The 25,767-nt window shown below is 52.3% G+C and overlaps 1 protein-coding gene across 1 annotated transcript in view; it reads left to right on the top strand.

Moving 5' to 3' along the window:
- Positions 1-25,767, top strand: part of UNC13A (unc-13 homolog A) — a 107,161-nt gene that overhangs the window by 39,587 nt on the left and 41,807 nt on the right. Inside the window, exons 7-17 of the mRNA XM_031659771.1 lie at positions 8,752-8,959; positions 11,233-11,745; positions 12,247-12,355; positions 14,532-14,578; positions 18,805-18,883; positions 19,048-19,053; positions 19,407-19,478; positions 19,739-19,958; positions 21,068-21,295; positions 22,427-22,568; positions 22,695-22,864. Coding sequence (XP_031515631.1) covers positions 8,752-8,959; positions 11,233-11,745; positions 12,247-12,355; positions 14,532-14,578; positions 18,805-18,883; positions 19,048-19,053; positions 19,407-19,478; positions 19,739-19,958; positions 21,068-21,295; positions 22,427-22,568; positions 22,695-22,864 — 1,794 coding nt within the window. The remainder of the gene's footprint in view (positions 1-8,751; positions 8,960-11,232; positions 11,746-12,246; positions 12,356-14,531; positions 14,579-18,804; positions 18,884-19,047; positions 19,054-19,406; positions 19,479-19,738; positions 19,959-21,067; positions 21,296-22,426; positions 22,569-22,694; positions 22,865-25,767) is intronic.

Genomic DNA, 25,767 nt, shown 5'->3' on the forward strand with positions numbered 1-25,767 from the left:
CTTTGAAGGAAGGAAGGAAGGAAGTGAAGGAAGAAAGAAAGGAAGAAAGGAAGGAAGGGAAGGTAGAGTTCTGAGGCTTGGGCTTGATTCCCACCTTGCTATGTGGTCATGGGCAGGCTGTAGTCCCTCTTCTATATTTAGGGCCCTCTTTGTGGGCCAATAGGGTGCATCTGACAGCCCTCCCTCTGCTGGGCTGGTTGGAAGGATCCAGGACATCTAGAGATATGAAAACACTTCGTAGATGCTTCTACTTTCCATTCATCAGGATCCTGATGAGGGCGATAACTCATTCCACAAACTATTCACGGGGCCACAAAGTACAAACCGAGCAGCCCATACAGTCAGATGTATTTAGACAGACACAGGCAGACAGAAGATCCTACAGCATATTGTACAATGGGCACACGCATAACAGATGAAGGCTGTTTCACTACCCATTTTCTTCTTAGATGGAGAAACTGAGGCCCAAGAGGAGATGATTTTACCTAAGGCCACACACCCAAGTGGCAGAGCCAGATTTGAAACCAGGTCTGAGGGACCTTAACTTTGTTTCCTCTTTCCACTGCACTCCTGTCTGTTGATGATGATGATCACGTTTCTTCCTATTTCCATCACATACAGTTGTCAAGATTTTTAATCTTCCTTGGCCCTGGTCGACACTCAGATGCATCCAGACAAGGTCTTTCATGGACGGAAGAGCTGTCTCCCTCCTTAAAATGACTTCCCATTGCTTTGTGGTGGGAGGAGAAGCAGCAAATCATATAGCCCTTCTGTGAGCTCCCACCTGCTGGACACCAAACCCCACTTCCACTCTTCAGCCAACTCCTTCTCCTTTCCATTTATTTCTTCTTCTTCTTCTTTCTTCTTAGATAGAGCCCCCCTGTCACCCAGACTGGACTGTAATGGTACTATCTTGCCCACTGCAGCCTCTGCCTCCTGGGTTTTACAGATTCTTGTGACTCAGCTCTTGAGCAGTGGGATTACAGGCACATGTCACGCCTAGCTAATTTTTTTGTATTTTAGTAGAGATGGGGTTTCGCCATGTTGGCCAGGGGCTGGTCTCAAATTTTTTACCTCATGTGGATCCAATCTTTTACCTCAGCTTCCCCAAAGTGTTAATTACAGGTGTGAGTTTCACTGCGGCCTAACCCCTTTCCATTTGTTTCTTCCTTGCCTCCTCCTTTTTTTCCTCCCCTCCCTCACAGCTTCCCCTAGAGATTCAGGTTCCCCACCATGTGGCTGTCCAGGAGGGTGGTGGTAATGGGAGGTGGGGTTGAGGGGGCTTGGGGAACTCCAGCTGGAGTATCCTGTTTCTACACCAACTTGGGGTGTGATATTGAGAAAGTTCCCTTTGGCTCCCCTGGCCAGGGAGGAGTCATCACTGCCCGGAAGGACTACAAACCCCTCTGGGTAATGTGGGGGTCACTGGAGAGGCTGCAAATGGGGTGGGGCCAGGCAGAGTGGGAGGTGGGAAGGCAGTGGCAGAGAGTCCCTGGGCAGATGGACTAGGAGCCAGGGCAAGTTCTATTCTTGGGAAGTGGAGACCACCACCAGTGTTTACCCACAAGTCCTCCCTGTATTTTGTCACCCCCATTCCCAGAGGAAGCAGTCAATGGTCAGAGGAGCCAGGACTCTCTGGTCCAGGACATTTTTGTGAAGTGCCAGGTACTGCACACATGATAGGCAAAAGGGGTTCTCGCCTGGCCCCTGATGCTCAGAGGCTGTGTGACTTTGGCTGCTCACTGCATCCTCTGAGCCTCCTAGTTCTCACCCTGTAAAATGAGCAGACCACCCAACAGAGGTACTTTTAAACCTTAGGGTTTCCAATTGAGTGTGTCTTTCCTTATCCAAGAGCTGGGAGAGGAAAAGGGTGGAAACTGGGGAGACCTGTTAACCCCAGACTTCATAGTCAGAAAAACCCTGGGCCCAGATACCCACTTCGAGCACATTCTTCTGACTGGAGCCTTTCCTCTCATTGAAAACTGAGCCAGGCTCAGTGGCTCATGCTGCCTGTAAATCACAGCTACTCGGCCTCACATGAGACCAGGTGTTTGAGACCACCCTTGGCTAACATAGCAAGACTCCATCTCTGGGTAATAAAAAACAAAAAGAAAAACTACCAAGAACCAAAACATTAGCTGAACATGGTGGTGGGTGCCTGTAATCCCAGCTACTCGGGAGGCTGAGGTGGGAGGATCACTTGAGCTTGGGAATTGGAGAGGCTGCAGTGAGCCATGATTGCAATTCACTCCACTCCAGGCTGGATGACAGAGGAGACCGTTTCAAAAACAAAAAAAATTAAAGAAAAGTTGTTTTACCAAACAACAGGGAGTTGTCTCACCTTCCTCCCAAGGTGGAGAGCAGAGACACAGCAAGTGTCAGCAATGAAAGTGATACTTAGAAAGGTACTCTGCACAAGAGGGGCTCTTGGTGGGGAGCAGATGCGGAGAGTGAGGAGGACCGCAGGGGGCCTGCTTCCTACACCCACCCTTTGTCTGCTCCCCTTTATTATTTCTGCTCCCTTCTCTTTGTAGGCAACTGGAATTATTTTGTCAAAGTGAGCAGCACAGTAAGTACTCAGTCAGCCTGGATTGATGTTCTGGGAGGCCCATGGGAAGGTGGGCACCTTGGTGATCCTGCAAGGCCCCTCCCCACTATCACACAGGGAAGCAGGGAGCCTGTGACCAGCACATGGGGCCAGAGGGTTGGCTACAGACCCCCTTTCAAGCTTTCCTGCAGTACCCCTGTCTGCTAGTGCTCATCTTGGGAGACCTCGCCGTCTGCTGGGAGGGCACCGCCAAGTAGTGGGGGTTCAGCCTGGAGGAGTGACATTTAGACCGACAACCTGCTCTGTGTCCAGCTGGGTGCTGTAGCCTCCCTCCGCCACTCCCCCTGTATAACCCATCCTCTCTCTCCTGTATCCCCCCCTGCCTTTGGTCTCTATCTTCCTCTCCTCCGCTTGGAAATGGGTCCAGTGTCACTCAGAGGGTAGTGTGGGTGGCCGGGGTCTCCAAACAGAGGGGTGGGCCAGGAACCTCAGGGAGATGCACGCTGAGACCCTCACTAACCCCCTAGGTTCACCATACTCACATCTCCACCTTCCATCTTCATTTGCTGTCCCAGGAAGAAAGCAAGCCACGCCCTCCTAAATTTAATGTTCATTTATCTGTTTCTTTTTTTCTTTTTCTTTTTTTTGGCTGAGAGGAGTCTCACTCTGTCACCTAGCCTGAGGGCAGTGGCACGTATCTCGCTCACTGCAGCCCTCGCCCTCCCCGGGTTCACGTCCTATTCTCCTGCCTCAGCTCTTGCAGTTGGGACTACAGGCCTCGCTTTAATTTCAGCTGTTTTTTGTATTTTTTAGTAGAGATGTGGTTTCCTTCAAGTTAGCTAGGAGGAGCCCTTGATTCTGACCTCGTTTATTCAGTCTGCTGTCTCAGCCTCCCAAAGGCTAGGATTACGCCGGTTTCACCGCCTCCTGGCCAATTTTTTGTATTTTTAATAGAGATGGGGTTTCACCATGTTGGCCAGGCTGGCTTGTGAACTCTTGACTTCAGGTGATCCACCTCGGCCTCAAAGGGCTGATTACAAGTTTGAGCCACTGCTCGCCTTCCTGTGAGAATCTAATGCCACCACTGATCTGACAGGAGGCGAACTCAGGCTGCAAATGCAGCTGGGATGGGCAACTATAAATACAGATGAAACTTCACTCACTCACTCCAACTACCACCTCCTACAGTGCCTAGTTCCTACCAGCCGCCAGACCAGACCTGTGCCCTAAGGAGTTGCTCCCTTTCTCCCATACTCCTGCCTCTGTAGAGACCCAGTCTCTATTTTTTCTTTTTTTTTTTTTTTTTGAGATGGAGTCTCTGCCTGTCACCCAGACTGGGAGTATGTGGTGCAATCTCTGCCTCACTGCAACCTCCACCTCCCAGGTTCAAGTACTCTCCTGCCTCAGCTCCTGAGTGGCTGGGATTACAGGTGCCACCACTATGCCTGGCTAATTTTGTATTTTTAGTAGAGATGGGGTTTCACCATGTTGGCCAGGCTGACTTGAACTCCTGACCTCAAGCAATCCTCCTGTCTCCCAGCCCAAAGTGCTGGGATTACAGGCAGGTGTGAGTTACCATGCCTGGCCAGTCCTCTATTCTGGAGGATAAATCTGCTCCTTCTCTTTCTGTAACCAACTGGAAGTCCTTCACTCTTCCTATATCCTGGTGGACAAACCTATCTCCCGACCAGTGAAACTGCTGATGCACTGTCCACTACAATGACAAAACAAGTTATTAAAATCAATTTAGGGCTGGGTAATGGTGTCACGTAATCCCGCACTTTGGGAGGCTTGAGGGTGGGCGACTGAGGTCAGATCGTGATCTGAGCTGGAGATCGCACCACTGCACTCCAGCCTGGGTGACAGATGAGACTCAACCCAAAAAAAAAAAAAAAAAAGTCAATTTAGCCAGCCACAGTATAGCTACACCTACAATTCCAACACTTCAGGAGATGAGCGGGGAGGATTGTTTACCCCAAAGTTTGAAATCAGCCCGGCAACACAGCAGCAAGACCCCACCTCTACAAAAAAAAAAAAAAGGCCAGGGTGTGGTGGTACACCCTGTAGTCCCAGCTATTCACAGGAGGCTGAGGCGGGAGGATTGCTTGAGCCCAGGAGGCCTGGCGCGCAATTGCCATCAGGCGGCTGCACTTCAGCCTAGGCAACAGTGTGAGACCCATTTCTAAAAAATATATTAAAATAAATAAATAAATAGGATAACAAAATCAATTTCACCAAAATGAATGCTTGGCAGATAAAGTGCTTGATAACAAACTAACTTGCCACAAACGAACAGTATGGTCAAAAGCAAAGACAGGCCAGGCGAGCAGCTCAACGCCTATAATCCCAGTACTTTTGGGAGACCGAGGTAGGGCAGATTACTTGAGGTCAGGAGCTCTGACACCAGCCTGGCCACAGGATGAAACCTGGTCACTACTAAAAACAGCCAGGCATGGTGGTGCGCGGCCTGTAATCCCAGCTACTCGGGAGGCTGAGTCAGAAGAATCATTTGAACCTGGGAGGTGGGAGGCTGCAGTGAGCTGAGTCAGCATCATTGTACTCTAGCCTGGGTGACAGAGCGAGACTCCCCTTCTCTTAAAAAAAAAAAAACTCCTTGGTCAAGGCTGGGTGGCTCACGCCTGTAATCCCAGCACTTTGGGAGGCGGAGACGGGCGGATTCACGAGGTCAGGAGAGGATCGAGACCATCCCTGGAAGCCAACACGTGAAACCCCCGCCCCTACTAAAAAATACAAAACTAGCTCAAGCAGGTGGCGGGTGGTGCCTGTAGCTCCAGCCACTTCTGGAGGCTGAGGCAGGAGAATGGCTGGAACTCCGGGAGGCGGAGCTTGCAGTGAGGCAGACGCATCACCGTACCCAGCCTTGGCGACAGAGCGACCCGGCTTCTCCCAAAAAAACAAAACAAAACAAAACCCCGCCGGGCGCGTGGCTCGCCCAAATCCCGCACTTTGGGAACCGGGAGAGGTGGGCTTTTGATCACGAGGTCAGGAGATCGGGACACTATCCTGGCTACAATGCAAACCCCCGCCTCTACTAAAATACAAAAATTAGCCAGGTGGTGGCGGCCGTAGTCCCAGCTACTCGGGAGGCTGGGAGGCAGGAGAATGGCGCGGAACTGGGAGGCGGAGGCCAGTGAGCCCACCGCACCACTGCACTCCAGCCTAAGGATAAAGCGACTGTCTCAAAAAAAAAAAAAAAAAAAAAACCCTAAAACAAACAGAACAAAACACCACGCAGCTAAAGTTTATGATGTCGGAGCGCTGTGGTTTCGAAAGCCTGGAGTCCAGCATCTTTAGAGGTCGACGGGATCAGGTCAGGAGATCGGTGACCATCCTGGTTGGTTAATGAAACCCCGGCTTCCTCATTGAAATACAGGGAATTAGCCGGGCGTGGTGGCGGCGCCTGTAGTCCCAGCTACTTGGGAGGCTGAGGCAGGAGAATGGCGGGAACCCGGGAGGCGGAGCTTGCAGTGAGCCGAGATCCCGCCACTGCACTCCAGCCTGGGCGACAGAGCGAGACTCCGCCTCAAAAAAAAAAAAAAAAAGCTGATAGATAATTGGGTCAAAAAGGAAAGACAATTGAGCTAAAAACAGACCATTGGGTCAAAACAAAAGTGGTTGAAAATAGCCAGAAGCAGGCAATTTGGTCAAGAGCTACTTAGTAGAAAGCAGAGCCTGGGCAAAAGCAAAAAGAATTCAATTCAAAGTAATTTACCCTTCATAAGCAGATAATTTGTCAGGGAAAAAAAAAAAAAACAAAACTGGGTGAACATGTGCACAGCCTCATGCAATTTGGCTGGAAACATCTCAGCCCGGTCAAGGACAATTGGGTAGAAAGAATGCTGGCCGGCCAAGGTGGCTCATGCCTGTAATCCCAGCACTTTGGGAGGCTGAGGCGGGAAGATTGCTTGAGCCCAGGAGTTCAAGATCAGCCTGGGCAATATAGCAAGATCCCATCTCTACAAAATAATAAGTAAATAAAATTAGCTGGGCGTGGTGGTGCGTACCTGTGGTCCCAGGTACTCTGTAGTCTGAGGTGGGAGGATCTCTTGAGCCCAGGAGGTCGAGGCTTCAGTGAGCTATGAAAGCGCCACTGCACTCCAGCCCAAGTGAGAGAGACTCTGTCTAAATGAATGGATGAATACAGCAAAAGTCTGAAGGTTTCACTCATTGCTCTGAGACTTTGGGGTCTGGGCGTTTATTCATTTTTTCACATCCTCTTCCCCTACCCCATACTTCTCATGTTTTCTTCATGGACTACTTTTTTTTTTTTTTTTTTTTTTGATACAGGGTCTCATTCTGTCGCCCAGACTGCAGTGCAGTGGCGTAATCATAGTTCACTGCTACCTCGATCTCCTGGGCTCAAGCAATGCTCCTGCCGTAGCCTCCCAAATAGCTGGGACTACAAGCGCCCACCACCACACCCAGCTAATTTTTAAATTTTTTAAAGAGATGGGGTCTTACTCCATCCTGGCTAACACAGTGAAACCCCGTCTCTACTAAAAATACAAAAAATTAGCCGGACGTGGTGGCAGGCGCCTGTAGTCCCAGCTATTCTGGAGGCTGAGGCAGGAGAGCTTGCAGTGAGCGGAGCTTGTGCCACTGCACTCCAGCCTGGGCAACAGAGTGAGACTCTGTCTCAAAAAAAAAAAAAAAAAAAAAAAGATGGGGTCTTGCTGTTGCCCAGGCTGATCTTGAACTCCTGGGCTCAAGTGATCCTCCTGCCTTGGCCTCCCAAAGTGCTGAGATTACAGGCATGAGCCACTGCACCTGGCCCATGGACTACATTTTACTTTACTTTTATTTTATTTTGTTTTTTGGAGACAGGCTCTGTGTCACCCAGCCTGGAGTGCAGAGGTGTGATCTTGGCTTGTGGCAGCCTCCGCCTCCTGGGTTCAAAAGATTCTCCTGCCTCATCCTCCCAAGGAGTTGGGATTACAGGCACCTGCCACCACACCCGTCTAATTTTTGTATTTTTATTTTTTTATTTTTTTATTTTTTTATTTTTTATTTTTATTTTTATTTATTTATTTTTTTTGAGACAGAGTCTGGCTCTGTCGCCCAGGCTGGAGTGCAGTGGCCGGATCTCAGCTCACTGCAAGCTCCGCCTCCTGGGTTCACACCATTCTCCCGCCTCAGCCTCCCGAGTAGCTGGGACCACAGGCGCCCGCCACCTCGCCCGGCTAATTTTTTGTATTTTTTAGTAGAGACGGGGTTTCACCGTGTTAGCCAGCATGGTCTCGATCTCCTGACCTCGTGATCCGCCCATCTCGGCCTCCCAAAGTGCTGGGATTTCAGGTGTGAGCCACTGTGCCCAGCCTTTGCTTTACTTTTATCATTCTTTTTAATTAAAAAAATTAAAAAGATTGCATTATTGAAATCTTTTTTTTCAGAAGGTACAGCAAAGAATAAAGAAGAAAATGTACAATCCCCAATTATGCCACCACCCAGACATGTGGCTTTTAGAATTGGAATTTTTTTTTTAGGATTTAGAAAACAAACTGTTCTTTTTTCTAAGGAAACCAAACTAAACCAAAATATCTTTTAGTTCTTATTAAACATGAAGTTTGGCAACTCTACCATATTCCATTTTAGCAATAGATTCTGAGTGTGTGGTGGTTTTGCCAAGCTAAGAATCTAATCCTTTTTGAAACAGACAGAACCATGTCTCAGCATCTTCTTAGTTCTTGCACATGTAAGTTCAGGTCTGGGGTCCTCTCCCTCAGATATCAGGAAATCCCTAAGGGTTAAAGGGCATTCCCTCCACCTTGAACTCCTGATCTTCCTCCAACTTCCTCCTGTTTGTGTGACTCCTGTTATGGAAACTAACTGTCCAGCGGAAAAAATCCCATCTCATTTTCAGAGATCCTGACCTTGAACAAAGTTGTTCCTCACATTTGAGCTGAAGGATGCCCTCTATTTTGTCCCTGTTTTCTTCACCTTGGAGAACCTACACTAGCACCTAGACTGTAGGTCCAATTTGACCCACATAAAGCAAAGTAGGGTTTTCACCTCCCTTGTTCTGAAGCCTAAATCTCTATTAACATGACCCACAATTCTTTATCCATACTAGTAAAAAATTCTCTTCTTCAGTAGCAGCACCCTAAGTCTGGGAAACTATATTGGCCGCCATCATGTGCACTCTTTCTTCCTCACCCTCTTCCCATACCTCCTCTCTCTTCCAGACGATGACCCCGACAGTGCAGTGGATGATCGCGACAGTGACTACCGCAGTGAAACGAGCAACAGCATCCCGCCGCCCTATTACACTACGTCGCAACCCAACGCCTCAGTCCACCAGTATTCTGTTCGCCCACCACCCCTGGGCTCCCGGGAATCCTACAGCGACTCCATGCACAGTTATGAGGAGTTCTCTGAGCCGCAGGCCCTCAGGTAGGTGCCGTGGAGTGCAGTGTGCACGTGTATGAGGGTCCTGCTGTGTCTCCTGGAGTGGAGAGAGAGGTTGGGGGCTGGACGGAGCTGGAGGTGGAGTTCCAGGAGGGCAGAATTCACATTTTCTTTTGGGAATGAGCCCTTGTTTTCTTTTCCTTTTTTTTTTTAAGATGGAGTCTTGCTCTGTCACCCAGGCTGGAGTGCAGTGGCACCATCTCGGCTCACTGCAACCTCCGCCACCCAGGTTCAAGCAATTCTCCTGCCTCACCTCCCGATTACAGGCACATGCCACCACCAAGCCCAGCTAATTTTTGTACTTTTAGTAGAGACAGGGTTTCACCATGTTGGTCAGGCTGGTCTCAAACTCCTGACCTCAAGTGATCTGCCCACCTCGGCCTCCCAAAGTGCTAGGATTACAGGGGTGAACCACTGCACCCAGCCTCTTTCTTTTTTTTTATTTTTGTATTTTATTTTATTTTATTTTTTTTGAGACGGAGTCTGGCTCTGTCACCCAGGCTGGAGTGCAGTGGCCGGATCTCAGCTCACTGCAAGCTCCGCCTCCCAAGTTTAAGCCATTCTCCTGCCTCAGCCTCCCGAGTAACTGGGACTACAGGCACTCGCCACCTCGCCCGGCTAGTTTTTTGTATTCTTCAGTAGAGACGGGGTTTCACCGTGTTAGCCAGAATAGTCTCGATCTCCTGACCTCGTGATCCGCCCGTCTTGGCCTCCCAAAGTGCTGGGATTACAGGCTTAAGCCACCGCGCCCGGCCCAGCCTCTTTCTTTACCCAAAATCTTGCAAGAAAATTCTACACAGCCAGGCATGGTGGCTGGAGTGCAGTGGCACCATCGTGACTTACTGCAGCCTTGAACTCCTGGGCTCAAGCGATCCTCCCACCTCAGCCTCCCCAGTAGCTGGGACTACAGGCACAGGCCACCACACCAAGCTAATTTATTTTTATTTTTTTGTAGAGATGGGGGTCTTGTTCCATCGCCCAGGCTGGTGTTGAACCCCTTTTTATTCCTCTAGCATCCCTGAGGCTGGCCAGGGAAGAGGGTCCCAGGCACTAAGATTGGAGGAGGTATCTAATCAGGAGATGATAAGGTTTGTTGAGTGACTAAGTGAATGATTAGAAGAGGGCTGAGTGGCGGCCCCTATGTTCCCCTGCCTGCACTTAGACAGACAGATATTCCTGTTGATGCTGAGCACGATCCTGGGTTCATCTAAGCAGCATATAACCGAGGGCCTGACCTGGCCAGAGAGTGGGGGGCATTCGCACAAGTAAGTGATGTTTCAGTGGGTACCAGAGGATGGGTAGGAGTTTTCTAGATAAAGCAGACAAGGAAGAGACCATGGCAAGTACACAGGTTTATGGTGTTGGAGAGACAATGAGGTGGCCGGTGTGGCTGGAATGGAGGAGGTGGAGAGAAGTGGAGGGAGGTATGCAGGGGGAGTTTGGAGGGTATGGGCCACGCAGGGCTAGCACAGATTTTATTGCAAGGCACTAGGGAGCCATGGTAGGATTCAGAGCAGGGGAGGGAGGTGATTGGATTTACGACTCCCTGTGGCTTCCAAGGGAAGCAGGAACTGTGGGGACAGCATCTGGTAGAGACAGCTGAGGCTGGCCTGGGGTGGGGCTGAGGGCAGGGAAGTGAATGCATTTCCTATACTTTTTCGAGGTGGAGGCCAGGAGACGTGCTGCGGAGCTGTGGTGATGGCGCTGACCCTGAGTTCCCAGCACAGTCAATTGCCTGTCTTCCATAAACCGCAAATGCCACAAAAGCGGGGATTTTTTTTATTTTATTTATTTATTTATTTTTTTTTTTGAGATGGAGTTTCACTGTTGTTGCCCAGGCTGGAGTGCAATGGCATGATCCCAGCTCACTGCAACCTCCGCCTCCCGGGTTCAAGTGATTCTTCTGCCTCAGCCTCCTGAGTAGCTGGGATTACAGGCATACGGCACCAAGCCCAGCTAATTTTTTGTATTTTTAGTAGAGACAGGGTTTCGCCATGTTGGCCACGCTGGTCTTGAACTCCTGACCTCAGGTGATCTGCCCACCTCAGCCTCCCTAAGATTCCAGGCGTGAGCCACTGTGCCCGGCCAAAAGGGGCAATTTTTATTTTTTCTGATCATGGCTGTGTTTTCTGGCCCCTAGAGCAGGACGTGGCACAGAGTAGGTACTTAATCGGTGATGAGTCAATGCCTGTGTGACTGGGGCTCAGGTGGGCAGTGACTCAGTACCCCGGCGCCTGAACCCTGTTTCATCCCCACAGCCCCACAGGTAGCAGCCGCTACGCCTCCTCAGCGGAGCTGAGCCAGGGAAGCTCTCAGCTGAGTGAGGACTTCGACCCCGATGAGCACAGCCTGCAGGGCTCCGAGATGGAGGACGAGCGGGACCGGGACTCCTACCACTCCTGCCACAGCTCGGTCAGCTATCACAAAGACTCACCTCGCTGGGACCAGGATGAGGAGGAGCTGGAGGAGGACCTGGAGGACTTCCTGGAGGAGGAGGAGCTGCCTGAAGACGAGGAGGAGCTGGAGGAGGAGGAGGAGGTGCCTGACGATTTGGGCAGCTATGCCCAGCGTGAAGAGGTGGCTGTGGCTGAGCCCAAAGACTTCAAACGCATCAGCCTCCCGCCAGCTGCCCCAGGGAAGGAGGACAAGGCCCCATTGGCACCCACCGAGGCCCCCGACACGGCCAAGGTGGCCCCCAAGCCAGCCACACCCGAGGAGGTGCCTGCAGCTGAGCAGATCGCTGAGGCTGAGCCCCCCAAGGCCGAGGAGAGGTAACAGGAGGGGACCAAGGGGCCAGAGGGGCTGCCAGAAGGTCACAGGGTCAATAGGGCTGTGACGGGGTCAGTGTGAACCTGGGCAGTTGCCAGGGCTGAAGTTGTCACAGGCCCTTGGGTTTCTTAAAGGGATCAGAGGTGACAGAGCAGAGTACAGGGGTCAAAGAGGGTTCAGGGGCGTCATGAAGGGGTCTTAGAGGTTGTGACCTTAGGGGTTGCTGGGCTCAGGGAGGTCAAGATCCTGGGTAAATGGGGTGCCAGAGGGACTGGGCTGGTGGAAAGGAAGCTGGGGAACAGTGAAGTGTCAGAGAAGCGTTGGGTGTGTGGGAAGGGGTGAGGGGCACCGAGGTGGGCCAGGGGACACAGGTGGGTCCCCATGTCTTTGAGGGGTCAGAGATACCATGGGGAGCCGTGCATCACTTTCACAGCTGGAGGGTCGAGGGAAGGTCAGGAGTCATGGAGAGCCAGCCCGGAGCCTCATAGCGTTCCCTGCCTCAGTTTCAGGCCGAGAGAGGATGAGGAAGGCCAGGAGGGGCAGGACTCCATGTCCAGGGCCAAGGCCAACTGGCTGCGTGCCTTCAACAAGGTGCGGATGCAGCTGCAGGAGGTGAGTGACACGCCCAGCCATGCCCCTGCCACACTCAGCCAGGCCATGCCCAATGCCACGCCCACACATGGTTTGGCCACACCCACACCTAAATTGGCCACGCCCAACACCCCACCTGCACCCAAGCCTAGCCTGGGTATGCCTAGTGCAGTCCGCACACTGTGCCCATGCAACACCCACCCTGACCCTTCCTTAGCTACGCACGCACACAGCCCAGGGTATCCCCATGACCTGTCCACACTAGCCTGGCTATGCTCACTCTCAAACCCCACACCAAGTCTGGTCCCACCCATCCCCAGCCCAACCTCCTCCCTAGTGTCAGCCTGGGGTTTCTAAGTCAAGAGGGAGGAGAGAAAACTGGGGCTGAAACAGGGCTGAAGTCATGGTTAGGGATCAAGGTCAGGGTTAGTTCAGCTATCAAAGATCAGAGGTCAGGGTTAGAATTGGTGTTAGGCAAAGGGGTCAGTGCTTAGGGTCAAATTGGAAGTCATCGTCAGGGTTAGGGAAAGGTCTGGGGCTGGGTCAGTAGGGGAGTAGGAATCAAGGGAAGGAATTAGCATCAGGGTCAAGGTGACTGTTCAGATGGGCAGCAGGATTGAGGCCATTGATTTATTCTTTCATTCAGCTCACCCTGGGCTGGGGACAGCTGTGTTGCTCTCCAGGGTTACCCTCCAAACTGCAGTAGGATTGGCAGGAGGAGATTCTAAACAGGCTTCCAGAGGTTTAGACCATCAAATATCAGAGCCACAAAAATACCAAACGAAATTTCTCATCAGTTTTAAAATAGAAATCTATTTTTTGACTCAGCGATACATACATATGGTTCTAAATGAGACAGATGGAAGAGTACACAGTGAAAAGGCTATTGGATAACTTTCACTACGTCAAGAAATTAAATTGAAAAAATAGCAGCTACTATTGGAACTATGTGATATACAAGAAAAACTTGTATATGGAAGTTTGGAACTAGTAATATGACAAGAAAAAGACACATGGAGGGCTCTCTGGATTTCATAGGAAAAGCACAAAACTAATCCAAGGCAATCAGGAAAACTCCCTGGAGGAGATGACACTTAAGGAAAAGTGACATCCAAAATATTTCAACAATATTTCAGGAGCTCACGCCTGTAATCCCAGCAATTTGGGAGGTTGAGACGGGAGGATCACCTGAACTCAGGAGTTTGAGACCAGCCTGGGCAACGTAGTGAGACCTCATCTCTAAAAGAAAAAAAAAAAAAAAAAATTCAGAGCTGGGCATGGTGGCTCACGCCTGTGATCCCAGCACTTTGGGAGGCTGAGGTGGGTGGATCGCCTGAGGTCAGGGGTTCAAGACCAGCCTGGCCAACGTAGTGAAACCCCATCTCTACTAAAAATACAAAAAATTAGCTGGGCGTGGTGGTGGGCGCCTGTAATCCCAGCTACTAGGGAGGCTGAGGCAGGAGAATCGCTGGAACCCAGGAGGCAGAGGTTGCAGTGAGCTGAGATTGCACCACTGCACTCCAGCCTAGGCAACAAAAGGGAAACTCCATCTCAAAAATATTTCGGGAGCTGAGTGTGGTGGCTCATGCGTGTAGTCCCAGCTACTCAGGAGGCTGAAGCAGGAAGATATATGAGGCCGGCAGTTCAAGACCAGTCTGGGCAATATAGCAAGACCCTGTCTTTAAAAAAACCAAACACACCCTCAATATTTCAGAACAGAAGAGTACTGCCTGTCTTCCTCATAGGACTCCCCCATGTTAACCCTTTAGTTACAAGATGGAGGGAAGGTAGGGGGCATAGATCCCGGTTCTATGCTGAGACCTGAATGATAAATAGAGGCTGGTTGGCTGCAGAAGGTGGAAAGAGGTACAAGCTGAAGTCACAACTCCTGGAAAGGGCCTGGGGCCAGAGAGCAGATGAACAAGTGAGACTGTAGGGGGTTTAGGGAATAAGCAATGAAGAGACAGGTCCATTGAGGTGGTTGAAAAAAGGGAGCTTCTTTCTCCCCCAGCCCATCTTACAGATGGACAAAGTAAGGCCCAGAGATAGCCAGGGAACTTCCTAAAATCACTCAGCCAGGACTAGGACCCAGGCCATCTGACTCCCAGCCCAGAGGGGAGTCAGAAGTGGGTGTGGAGCCTGCTCTGGGAAGGGGAGGGACAGCCACACTGACCATATCTGTTTGTCTGTCCTGCAGGCCCGGGGTGAAGGAGAAATGTCCAAATCGCTATGGTTCAAAGGCGGGTAAGTATTGGAACTGTGAGCTGTGGGTGGAAGATTTGAACCCCGAGCCCAAAGCTGGTTTGCGCCTGAGCCTCAGCCCAGAGAGGATGGGGAGGGGTTCCATTTAGACAGAGGACAAATTGAGCTTGGGCAAAATATGTCACTTTCATAAGGTACACAACCACACGTAGACGCAAAAGACAGTAATCTTTGACGATAGGGCCGGGTGCAGTGGCTCGTGCCTGTAATCCTAGCACTTTGGGAGGCCGAGGCAGGAGGATCATTTGAGGTCAGGAGTTCAAAACCAGCCTGGCCAATATGGTGAAACCCTGTCTCTACTAAAAATACAAAAATTAGCTGGGCGTGGTGACAGGCACCTGTCATCCCAGCTACACGGGAGGCTGAGGCAAGAGAATTACTTGAACCCAAGAGGCTGAGGTTACAGTGAGCCGAGATCGCACCACTGCACTCCAACCTGGGTGACAAAGCGGGATGCTGTCTCAAAAATAAACAAACAAATACATAGGTAAATAAATGTAAGATAAAGCAGATACTATTAGGACTAGACATTATTGGGAAATATACACTATACATTTGTAATCCCGGAGCAAAATTTTTGCTTTGATTTCTATTTTTAAATCTCTTTGATGATTGCTACAGTTGTGGGCTCTTTAATTAAAGATAGTTGTTTAGTCTTCAGTGGAGCATGTGGTCACATCTAACCTCTTATGTTATGGATTTTCAGGTGAGAGGATGCACAAGATATTTTAAAAATATGCTCAGGTTTTAAAATAGCAGCACGATAGTGACCTTCCTTGTACGTCCTTGGCAAACAGGCAGGGAGACAGCAACTGGGATTGCTTAATAAATGAGAAGGTGCCCCAGCTTGAGAGCCTTGGATGCAGGGCCTGAAATGGGGATTCCTGTGCACGTGATTTATGAAGGATGTGCTCTCAGGAGAAACCTGTCAGACAGGGGGAGGCTGCCGAGAAAAGATGTGGTTTTTTTTTGTTTTTTTTGTTTTTTTTGAGACGGAGTCTCGCTGTGTCGCCCAGGCTGGAGTGCAGTGGCGCCATCTCGGCTCACTGCAAGCTCCGCCTCCCGGGTTCACGCCATTCTGCTGCCTCAGCCTCCGAATAGCTGGGACTACAGGCGCCCGCCACCATGCCCGGCTAGTTTTTTGTATTTTTAGTAGAGACCGAAAAGATGTGGTTTAGGAGTCTCAAAGCCTCAGGTGGCTCCTGCAAAAAGCTTTGTAGGTTGAATAGCCCTGCAGGGCTTGTCTGGAATCGTTGGCTGCAGGCACCTATCTCATTGGCCAATGAAAACATTTTGGGGCCAGGCGTGGTGGCTCACGCCTGTAATCCAACACTTTGGGAGGCTGAACTCCTGAAGCCTGACGTCAGGAGTTCAAGACCAGCCAGGCCGGCCGGGCACGGTGGCTCACCCCTGTAATCCCAGCACTTTGGGAGGCTGAGGTGGGCGGATCATGAGGTCAGGAGATCGACACCATCCTGGCTAACACGGTGAAACCCCGTCTCTACTAAAAATACAAAAAATTAGCCGAGCATGGTGGCGGGTGCCTGTAGTCCCAGCTACTTGGGAGACTGAGACAGGAGAATAGTGCGAACCCAGGAGGCAGAGCTTGCAGTGGGCCGAGATCGCGCCACTGCACTCCAGCCTGGGCAACAGAGCGAGACTCCGTCTCAAAAAAAAAAAAAAAAAAAAAAAAGACCAGCCAAGCCAACATGGTGAAACCCCGTCTCTACTAAAAAATACAAAAATCGGCCGGGCGCGGTGGCTCAAGCCTGTAATCCCAGCACTTTGGGAGGCCGAGGCGGGCGGATCACGAGGTCAGGAGATCGAGACCATCCTGGCTAACATGGTGAAACCTCGTCTCTACTAAAAATACAAAAAACTAGCCGGGCGTGGTGGCGGGCGCCTGTAGTCCCAGCTACTCCAGAGGCTGAGGCAGGAGAATGGCGTGAACCTGGGAGGCGGAGCTTGCAGTGAGCCGAGATCGCGCCACTGCACTCCAGCCTGGGTGACACAGCGCCAGACTCCGCCTCAAAAAAACAAAAAAACAAAAAAACAAAAATCAGCCAGGTGTCGTGGTGCATGCTTGTAACCCCAGCCACTTGGGAGGCTGAGGCTGGAGAATCGCTTGAGGCTAGGAGTTCAAGACCAGCCTGGGCAACATAGTGAGACCCCCCCCGTCTCTACAAAAAAAATTTTTTTTAATTAGCTGCATGTGGGCCGGGTGCAGTGGCTCATGCCTGTAATCCCAGCACTTTGGGAGGCCGAGGCGGGTGGATCACCCAAGGTCAGGAGTTTGAGACCAGCCCACATGAGGGGAGGAAACCCCATCTCTACTAAAAATACAGAAAATTAGTCAGGTGTGGTGGTGGGCACCTGTAATCCCAGCTAGTTGGGAGGCTGAGACAGGAGAATTGCCTGAACCCAGGAGGCAGAGGTTGCAGTGAGCCAAGATCATGCCATTGCATTCCCAGCCTGGGCTTACAGAGCAGATTCCATCTTAAAAAATAAATAAATAACAACTAGGTGTTGCATGCACACCTGTGGTCCCAGCTACTCAGGAGGCTGAGGTGGGAGGGATTGCTGGAGCCCAGGAGTGTGGGAGGCTACAGTGAGCCGCGGATTGCACCACTGCACTCCAGCCTAGGGTGACAGAATGAGATCTTGTCTCAAAAGAAGTCTGGCACGGTGGCTGACTTCGTAATCTCAGCTTTGAGAGGCCAAGGTGGGCTGATCGCCTGGAGGTCAGAGTTTGAGACCAGCCTGGCCAACATGGTGATACCTTGTTTTTACTAAAAATACAAAAATTAGCCAGGCACGGTGGTGGGCACTCCAATCCCAGCTATTTGGGGAGCTGAGGCAGGAGAATCGCTACACTTGGGAGGGGAGGCTTGCAGTGAGCCAAGAAAGGTTTTATTTTTATTTATTTTTATTTTATTTTATTTTATTTTTTGATACAGAATCTCACTCTGTCACTCCAGGCTGAGTGCAGTGGCACAATCTCAACTCTCCACTGCAACTCTGTTCGGGTTCAAGCAATTCTCTGCCTCAGCTCTTGAGTAGCTGGGATTACAGGCACGCGCCACCACCACTTCAGCTAATTTTTGTATTTTAGTACAGACGGGTTTCACCATGTTGGTCAGGGTTGCTCTCAAACTCCTAACCTCAGGTGATGCACCTGCCTTGGCCTCCCAAAGTTCTAGGATTATAGGCTGAGTTTTCAGCCACACCCGCCCTCATCTATATTTTGTAGTATATCATTTTAGATTTTGCCTTAATTTACATTTTCTTTTTTTTTTTTTTTTGAGACGGAGGTCTTGCTCTGTCGCCCAGGCTGAGTGCAGGGCGCTGATCTCCGCTCACTGCAAGTCTGACTCGGTTCACACCATTCTCCTGTTTCAGCCTCCTGAGTAGCTGGGACTACAGGCTCTACCACCTCTCGCCTCCGGGACTAAGCTTTTTTTTTTTTGTATTTTTAGTAGAGATGGGTTTCAACTCCTTGTTAGCCAGGATGGTCTCGATCTCCTGGCCTCGTAATCCGCCCGCCTCGGCCTCCCAAAGTGCTGGGATTACAGGCTTGAGCCACCGCGCCCGGCCTAATTCACGTTTTCATTCAAGGTGGGCAACTACATCATCTGCCCATTTTTCAGATGAGGAGGTTGAGGCCTGGTGTCTCCATTTCTTAGGACTGCTATCACAAAGTACCACAACCGGGAGGCTTAAAACCACAGCAATGTATTCTCTCGCAGTTCTGGAGGCCAGAAGTCTGAAATCAAGGCATTGGTAGGGCCACGCTCCCTCTGAAATCTGTAGAAGAGAATTCCTCCCCTGCCTCTTCTAGCTTCTAGTTTGCTTGAAATCCTTGGCCACCGAGTATTGGTTTGTAGATATGTCACTCCTTGCCTCAGCCGTCATGCAGCCGCCTTCTCCCCATGTATCTCTTCTTCTAAGGGCACCAGTCATATTAGATTAAGCATCTACCCTACTCCAGTATGACCTTATCTCAACTAATTCATCTCCGACAACCCCGTTTCCAAATAAAGTCACCTTCTGAGGTAGTGGGGGTTAGGGCATCAACATCTCTTTTTCTTGCGGGACCCAATTCAACCCTTTAACACCTGCGAAGGTTGAGTATTCTCTCCAGGGCTTGAGTGATGTCTATGTGAGGAATAGGGACATCTGGGCCCTCAATGTCCCTCTGTGTCTTACAGCCCAGGGGGTGGTCTCATCATCATCGACAGCATGCCAGACATCCGCAAGAGAAAACCTATCCCACTCGTGAGCGACCTGGTAAGCACCCTCGTCCTTTACTCCCCGAGCAGAGCAGGCCTGCTATAAGCAGTACACAACCTGTGGAACTGCCCATGGTCAACCTGGGGTTGGGGGCTAGCTAGGAATTCTGTGAGACTAATATAATCTGATTTCTACCCCTACTTGCTGCATGGACACTTCAGGCCATGGTGAGTGATGACGACATGGGCCCCTTGGGGTCTTCTCCCCAAACTCCCCCACTGGGATCTTCTAACAGGCCCCCAATTCATGGATTCTGGGGGAACCTTGCCATGTCCCACTGTATTGCATGCTGTGAGTCAGGGGTGTGGGGCTGCTCACTTTCCAGGGCCCCTTCTAACTCAAAGCCTCTGTCACCTCCTAATTCTTTGTTGGGTCTGGCCCGGATGCTCTCGGTGACCTGTTTTCAATTTGCGGTTGTGGCTTCAAAATGTGGCTGCTGGCCCCATCGGTGGCTGTGAACTCTCCCGGTGGTAATCTCATGGATGTCAACCCCCGACTCCCTCTTCTGTGACCTCCCTAGTCCCTGGTCCAGTCCAGGAAAGCGGGCATCACCTCGGCCTTGGCCTCCAGCACGTTGAACAACGAGGAGCTGGTGCGTGGGGCACCCGTTTTTGCCCGGGTCAGGGATGGACTGGGCTGGGAGCTTCTGGAATTGTCCAAGCCTCTGTGGGTCCCTGGGAAGAGGAGGGGTGTGTGTGTGACACAGACTGGCAGAAGGCAGCGGGGATTCCGGCAGCGTGGAGGCCGGGGAGGAGCTGGAACCTTACCGCGTTCAGTGCTGGGGCGGAGTGGGGCAGGACAGGGACAGCGCCAGGTTAGCCCCCACAAACAGCATCCCCTCCCTCCCTGCAGAAAAACCACGTTTACAAGAAGACCCTGCAAGCCTTAATCTACCCCATCTCGTGCACGACGCCACACAACTTCGAAGTGTGGACGGCCACCACGCCCACCTACTGCTACGAGTGCGAGGGGCTGCTGTGGGGCATCGCGAGGCAGGGCATGCGCTGCACGGAGTGTGGTGTTAAGTGCCACGAAAAGTGCCAGGACCTGCTCAACGCCGACTGCCTGCAGCGTGAGCGCAGGGCCTGAACGCAGGGTCGTGGGTTGGCGTGGGGAGCCCCCGGGCTTGCATGGCGGGAAAAGGCTGAAGGGGCAAGGCGATGGGTAGGGCACCATGGGGCGGGGCAAGGGGCGGGGCGTCGTGAGGCAGGGGAGGAACTGGGGGTGGGGTTAAAGAGGCAGGACTCTTTGGGGGCAGGGCTAGGGGGTCGAGCGATGGGGAACGAAACGGGGAGGGTGTCAGAGAGGAGTGGGGCAGGGCTCAGGGACTAGCTAGGTTGTGCAAAGGACAGGCTTAGTGAGAAGAGGCAGCTCCCCTGGATAAAATGGGTTGGCTAGGGGTAGCTCTGAGAGGAAGAGGGGCTCAGAGAGGGAAGGGGTTCAGACTACGAGAGGACTGTGCAGGAGAGGGGTTGGAAGGGGGAGGGGACTCAGAGGAGGTGGGACCAAGAGAAAGGGAGGGGTCTCAGAGAAGGAAGGAGCTCAGAAATGTGGAGGGGACTCACAGGGGCTCAGAAATGTGGAGGGGACTCATAGGGGCTCAGAAATGTGGAGGGGACTCACAGGGGTGGGGATCAGAGATGCGGAGGGGATTCAGAGGAGTGGGGCTCAGACAGGCAGCGAGACTCAGAAGGGTGGGACTCAGAGGGGGCGGGGACTCAGAGGGGTGGGGCTCAGAGAAGGGGCGGGGACTCAGATGGGGTGGTGCTCAGAGAGGGGGCAGGGACTCAGAGGGGTGAGACTCAGAGGGGGCAAGGACTCAGAGAGGGGCCCGGAGACTCACAGTTGTGGGACTCAGAGAGGGGGAGGAGACTCAAAGGGGTGGGATGCAGAGGGGGCGGGGACTCAGAGGGGTGGGGCTTAAGGAAGAGGCCTTAGAGGGGTGAGGACTCCAAGAGGTGGGGGGCAGAGAAGGGACATGGGGACTCAGAGGAGCATGGCTCCGAGAGGAGGTGAAAGGGTGAAGGGTCTGGGTGGGGTGTACAGAGAGTAGGTAGGAAACCGGCTTCAGGGGGTGACATCTGAGTTCCCGCAGTTGATGAGTGGGGGCGGAGCTCTCACCTTGGTGAGGAGCCACTAGGCAGGGGCACTGGGGTCAGCGCCGGCCTCGGGCGTCCTCAGGGGCTGCGGAGAAGAGCTCCAAGCACGGGGCGGAGGACCGGACGCAGAACATCATCATGGTGCTCAAGGACCGCATGAAGATCCGGGAGCGCAACAAGCCCGAGATCTTCGAGCTCATCCAGGAGATCTTCGCGGTGACCAAGACGGCGCACACGCAACAGATGAAGGCAGTCAAGCAGAGCGTGCTGGACGGCACGTCCAAGTGGTCCGCCAAGATCAGCATCACCGGTGAGGGGACGTGGGCCACCACAGGGCCCCTCCTTCTCCACCCTCTGAGACCTGTCTCATGCCCTGTCCCATGGCCAGGTCCCTCTCCTTTGCAGCGTGCACTCAGTCTCGTGCATTCCATCCCATCTCCGCCTATGCACGCATGTGGGGGGACATGCGTGCCTCCAAATGCCTGTTCAGGGCACTGTATCTGGGTGCGTCTTGGATGGTGCCTTCCAGAGTGAGACCCCAAGAAGAGGAATTGAGGGTGCATAGTTTATCTGGAAAGTGACCCCAGAAAGTCCTGGTGAGGGGCAAGGACTTGAGACAGGGATGGAAGGAGTCCTGAAGGCGATGCCTTGAGCAGACAATGCTATGGGCAACGGGCTCAGCCCATCATGGGGCCATTGGTGACAACGTCGAGCATGCAGCTCAGTGTGACCCCACTCAGGGGTGAGGATACTGGCATTTCTCCACACCCAGCCTCATGTGGGTTTCCCCATAAACAGACCCCAGGATGAGGATTTCAGGGTATATGGGTTATCCAGTGGGTGACCCCAGGATGGAACTGGGGTGGTGAGTTAGGAAGGGAAGGCACCCTGCAGGGGGCGCTAATGAGCAGGAGCTATCGGGGACAATGGGTTCTTGTGAGTGTCTGACCTCAGAGAGTTCACACCTGAGAGAGGTCCTACCCATGCAGGAGGCAGCTGGGGCACCTTCCCATCCTTCATGGGTTGGGGGCTCCCTCCCTGCACTTTGGGAGGCTGAGGCTGATGCAGGTGGATCACCTGAGGTCAGGAGTTCGAAACTGGCCTGGCCAACATGGTGAAACCCCATCTCTACTAAAAACGCAAAAAAATTACCCGGACGCGGTGGCACGTGCCTGTAATCCCAGCTACTTGGGAGACTGACGCAGGAGAATTGCTTGAACCTGGGAGGCAGAGGTTGCACTCCAGCCTGGGTGACAAGCAAAACTCAGTCTCAGAAACAAACAAACAAAAAACCTCTCTAGCAAGCCCAGCGTGCCCTGCCATTGCTCTCCAGCCATGCTGCAGGTGTCCCAATTATTGGCCTGTAGCGTGTGGCAGTGACTGTTCCCAGCATGCCTCGCTCCTAGAGTGCACACTTGTGTATGCCCTCTGTGTCTTCCAGTGGTCTGCGCGCAGGGCTTGCAGGCAAAGGACAAGACGGGATCCAGTGACCCCTATGTCACCGTCCAGGTTGGGAAGACCAAGAAACGGACAAAAACCATCTATGGGAACCTCAACCCGGTGTGGGAGGAGAATTTCCACTTGTAAGTGCCTGGCTAGGTCCCTGGCCCCGTGTGGGGCACCCTGCTGGGGCAGCCAAAAGAGGGCTCCAAGCATAGGACTCACACTGGCCGCCTGACCCCCGCCTCTGCCTCCTCCTCCTGCCACAGTGAATGTCACAATTCCTCCGACCGCATCAAGGTGCGCGTCTGGGACGAGGATGATGACATCAAATCCCGCGTGAAACAGAGGTTCAAGAGGGAATCTGATGATTTCCTGGGGCAGACGATCATTGAGGTGCGGACGCTCAGCGGCGAGATGGACGTGTGGTACAACCTGGGTGAGAGAAGCTGGGTTCTGAAGGGGGTGGGGACGGGTCCCAGGGATCCAGCCAGAACTGGAGCCCATGAAGAGCGGAGAGATGCATTCTCAGGAGGAGTTTGGTCGAGGACCATAATCTGATGGGGAATCCAGGGTCTAGGAGCCCAATATGATGGGAGCAGGAAGCACCCATGCCAGGAGGGTGGGCAGAGCCCAGAAACCTCTTAGTTCAGCTTAGAAGGGAGGGTGGGGACAGAATCTCCGTGTCCTAGTCTAATGGGGGAGGCAAGAAGCAAGAACTGGGAATCCTAGCCTGAGGGGAGAGACAGAGACCTAGGAACCAAATCTAAGAAAGAAGATTGAGCTTTAAGAATCCTGGCTGGGGCCAGGCACGGTGGCTCACACCTGTAATCCCAGCATTTTGGGAGGCTAAGGCAGGCAGATCAGCAGTTCGAGACCAGCCTGGCTAACATAGTGAAACCCCGTCTAGGCCAGGCGCGGTGGCTCAAGCCTGTAATCCCAGCACTTTGGGAGGGCAGATCACGGGTGTCAGGAGATCGGCACTATCCTGGCTAACACAGCGGGAAGTCCCCACTTACTAACACAAAACTTAGCCGGCTGCAGGTGGCAGGCGCCTGTAGTCCCAGCTACTCGGGAGGCTGAGGTGAGAATGGTGTGGACCCGGGAGGGCGGAGCTTGCAGTGAGCTTGAGAGATCCGCCACTGCACTCCAGCCTGGGTGCATGTGAGCGACTCACCCCCAAAGAAACCCCTGGCTCACTAAAATATAAAATTAGGTCCCCGCGTAGTTATGCCTGTAGTCCCAGCTACTCAGGAGGCTGAGGCAGGAGAATCACTTGAACCCAAGAAGACGAGGTTGCAGTGAGCTGAGATCGTGCCATGGCACTCCAGCCTAGGTAACAAGAGCAAAACTCGCTCTCAAAAAAAAAAAAAAGAATCCAGGCTGGGTGCGGCCAGTCACTTGAGTCCAGGAGTTTGAGACCAGCCTGGGCAACATAGTGAAACCCCATCTCTATAAAAGATACAAAAATTAGCTAGGCGGGGTGATACTCACCTGTGGTCCCAGCTACTCTGGAGGCTAAGGTGGGAGGATCACCTGAGCCTGAGAGGTGAAGACTGCAGCGAGCTGTGATCGTACTGCTGCAGTCCAGCCCGGGAAAGAGAGACCCTTTCTCAAAAAACAAATATGGCCGGGTGCAGTGTCTCACACCTATAATCTCAATAGTTTGGGAGGCTGAGGCAGGCAGATCACTTGAGGTCAGGAGTTTGAGACCAGATTGTCCAACATGGCGAAACCCTGTCTCTACTAAAAATAACAAAAATTAGCCGGGCATGGTGGCACGCGCCTGTAATCCCGGCTACTGGGGAGGCTGAGGCAGGACAAGCGCTTGAACCCAGGAGGCAGAAGTTGCAGTAAGCCAAGATCAAGCCATGCACTTCAGCCTGGGCAACAAAGGGAGACTCTGTCTCAAAAAAAAAGAAGAAAAAAAAGGAATCCAGGCTGGGCATGGTGGCTCCCACCTGTAATCCCAACACATTGGTTGGGTGGCTGAGATGGGAGGATCACTTGAGCCCAGGAGTTCGAGACGAGCCTGGGCAACACAGCAAGGCCTTTGTCTCCATTAAAAAAAAAAAAAATAGCTGGGTGTGGTGATGCATGCCTGTAGTCCCAGTCACTTGGGAGGCTGAGGTGGAAGCATCATTTGTGCCTGGGAGGTTGAAGCTGCAGTGAGCTATGATCATGCCACTGCACTCCAGTCTGGGTGATGGAGCGAGACTCTGTGTGCCCCCGACCCCCCACCACAAGAAAAGAATCCAGTCTAAAGAGGGAGGTATTGTTTGGGAATCCTAATCTGAGATGGCTGCTACAGATCCAAGAACCCTGTGTAAAGAAGTTGAGGCCGGGCGCGGTGGCTCACGCCTGTAATGCCAGCACTTTGGGAGGCTGAGGCAGGCGGATCACGAGGTCAGGAGATCGAGACCATCCTGGCTAACACGGTGAAACCCCGTCTTACAAAAAAATTAGCCGGGTGTGGTGGTGGGCGCCTGTAGTCCCAGCTACTCAGGAGGCTGAGGCAGGAGAATGGCGTGAACCCGGGAGGCGGAGCTTGCAGTGAACCGAGATTGCACCACTGCACTCCAGCCTGGGCGACAGAGCGAGACTCTGTCTCAAAAAGAAGTTGAGTAGAATCTGGGGAGTCCAATCTAATGGAGGAGGCAGAGTGTATGAGCCTAATCTGAGGGGGTAGAAAGGACCTAGCCTGAGAGAGGTGAGCAGAACCTCTTAGGTTGGAGGACATCTAGCTATCCATTCTGATGGGGGAGGCAGGAGAAAAGACCAGGGGTCCTAGTCTGAGGAGAGAGGGACAGACCCAGGAACCGTGTCTAAGATGTGTAGTCTCTGGGGAGCATGATTTGATGGGGGAGGCAGGGTCTGGGAGCTCAGACTGGGAAAGAAGCAGGGCCTAGGGCTGCTAGTCTAAGGAGGGAGGCACCTACCCAGGAACTTGATCTGAGTGAGGAAGAAAGGTCTGGGGTCCTTGTTTGAAGGGAGAGACAGGGCTTAAGGAATTCTAGCCTAAGCGGGGAGACTCAAGCCTAGGGAGCCAATCAGAAGAGAGACACTAAGCCCTTAGCTTCCAGAAGTCTGGGAGGACTACAGAATCGTGCATCTATTAAAAATTGCCTTGGGAGGCCGAGGAGAGTGGATCACCCGAGGTCAGGAGTTCAAGACCAGCCTAGCAAACATGGTGAAACCCCGTCTCTACTAAAAATAAAAAATTAGCTGGACGACGGATCTCAAAAAAAAAAAAAAAAAAAAAAAATTTGCCCACGGCTGGCCGGGCGCGGCGGCTTATGCCTGTAATCCAGTACTATGGGAGGCTGAGGCGGGTGGATCAGC

This window comes from Papio anubis, chromosome 20, assembly GCF_008728515.1.
Source record: "Papio anubis isolate 15944 chromosome 20, Panubis1.0, whole genome shotgun sequence".
Classification (NCBI taxonomy): Eukaryota; Metazoa; Chordata; class Mammalia; order Primates; family Cercopithecidae; genus Papio; species Papio anubis.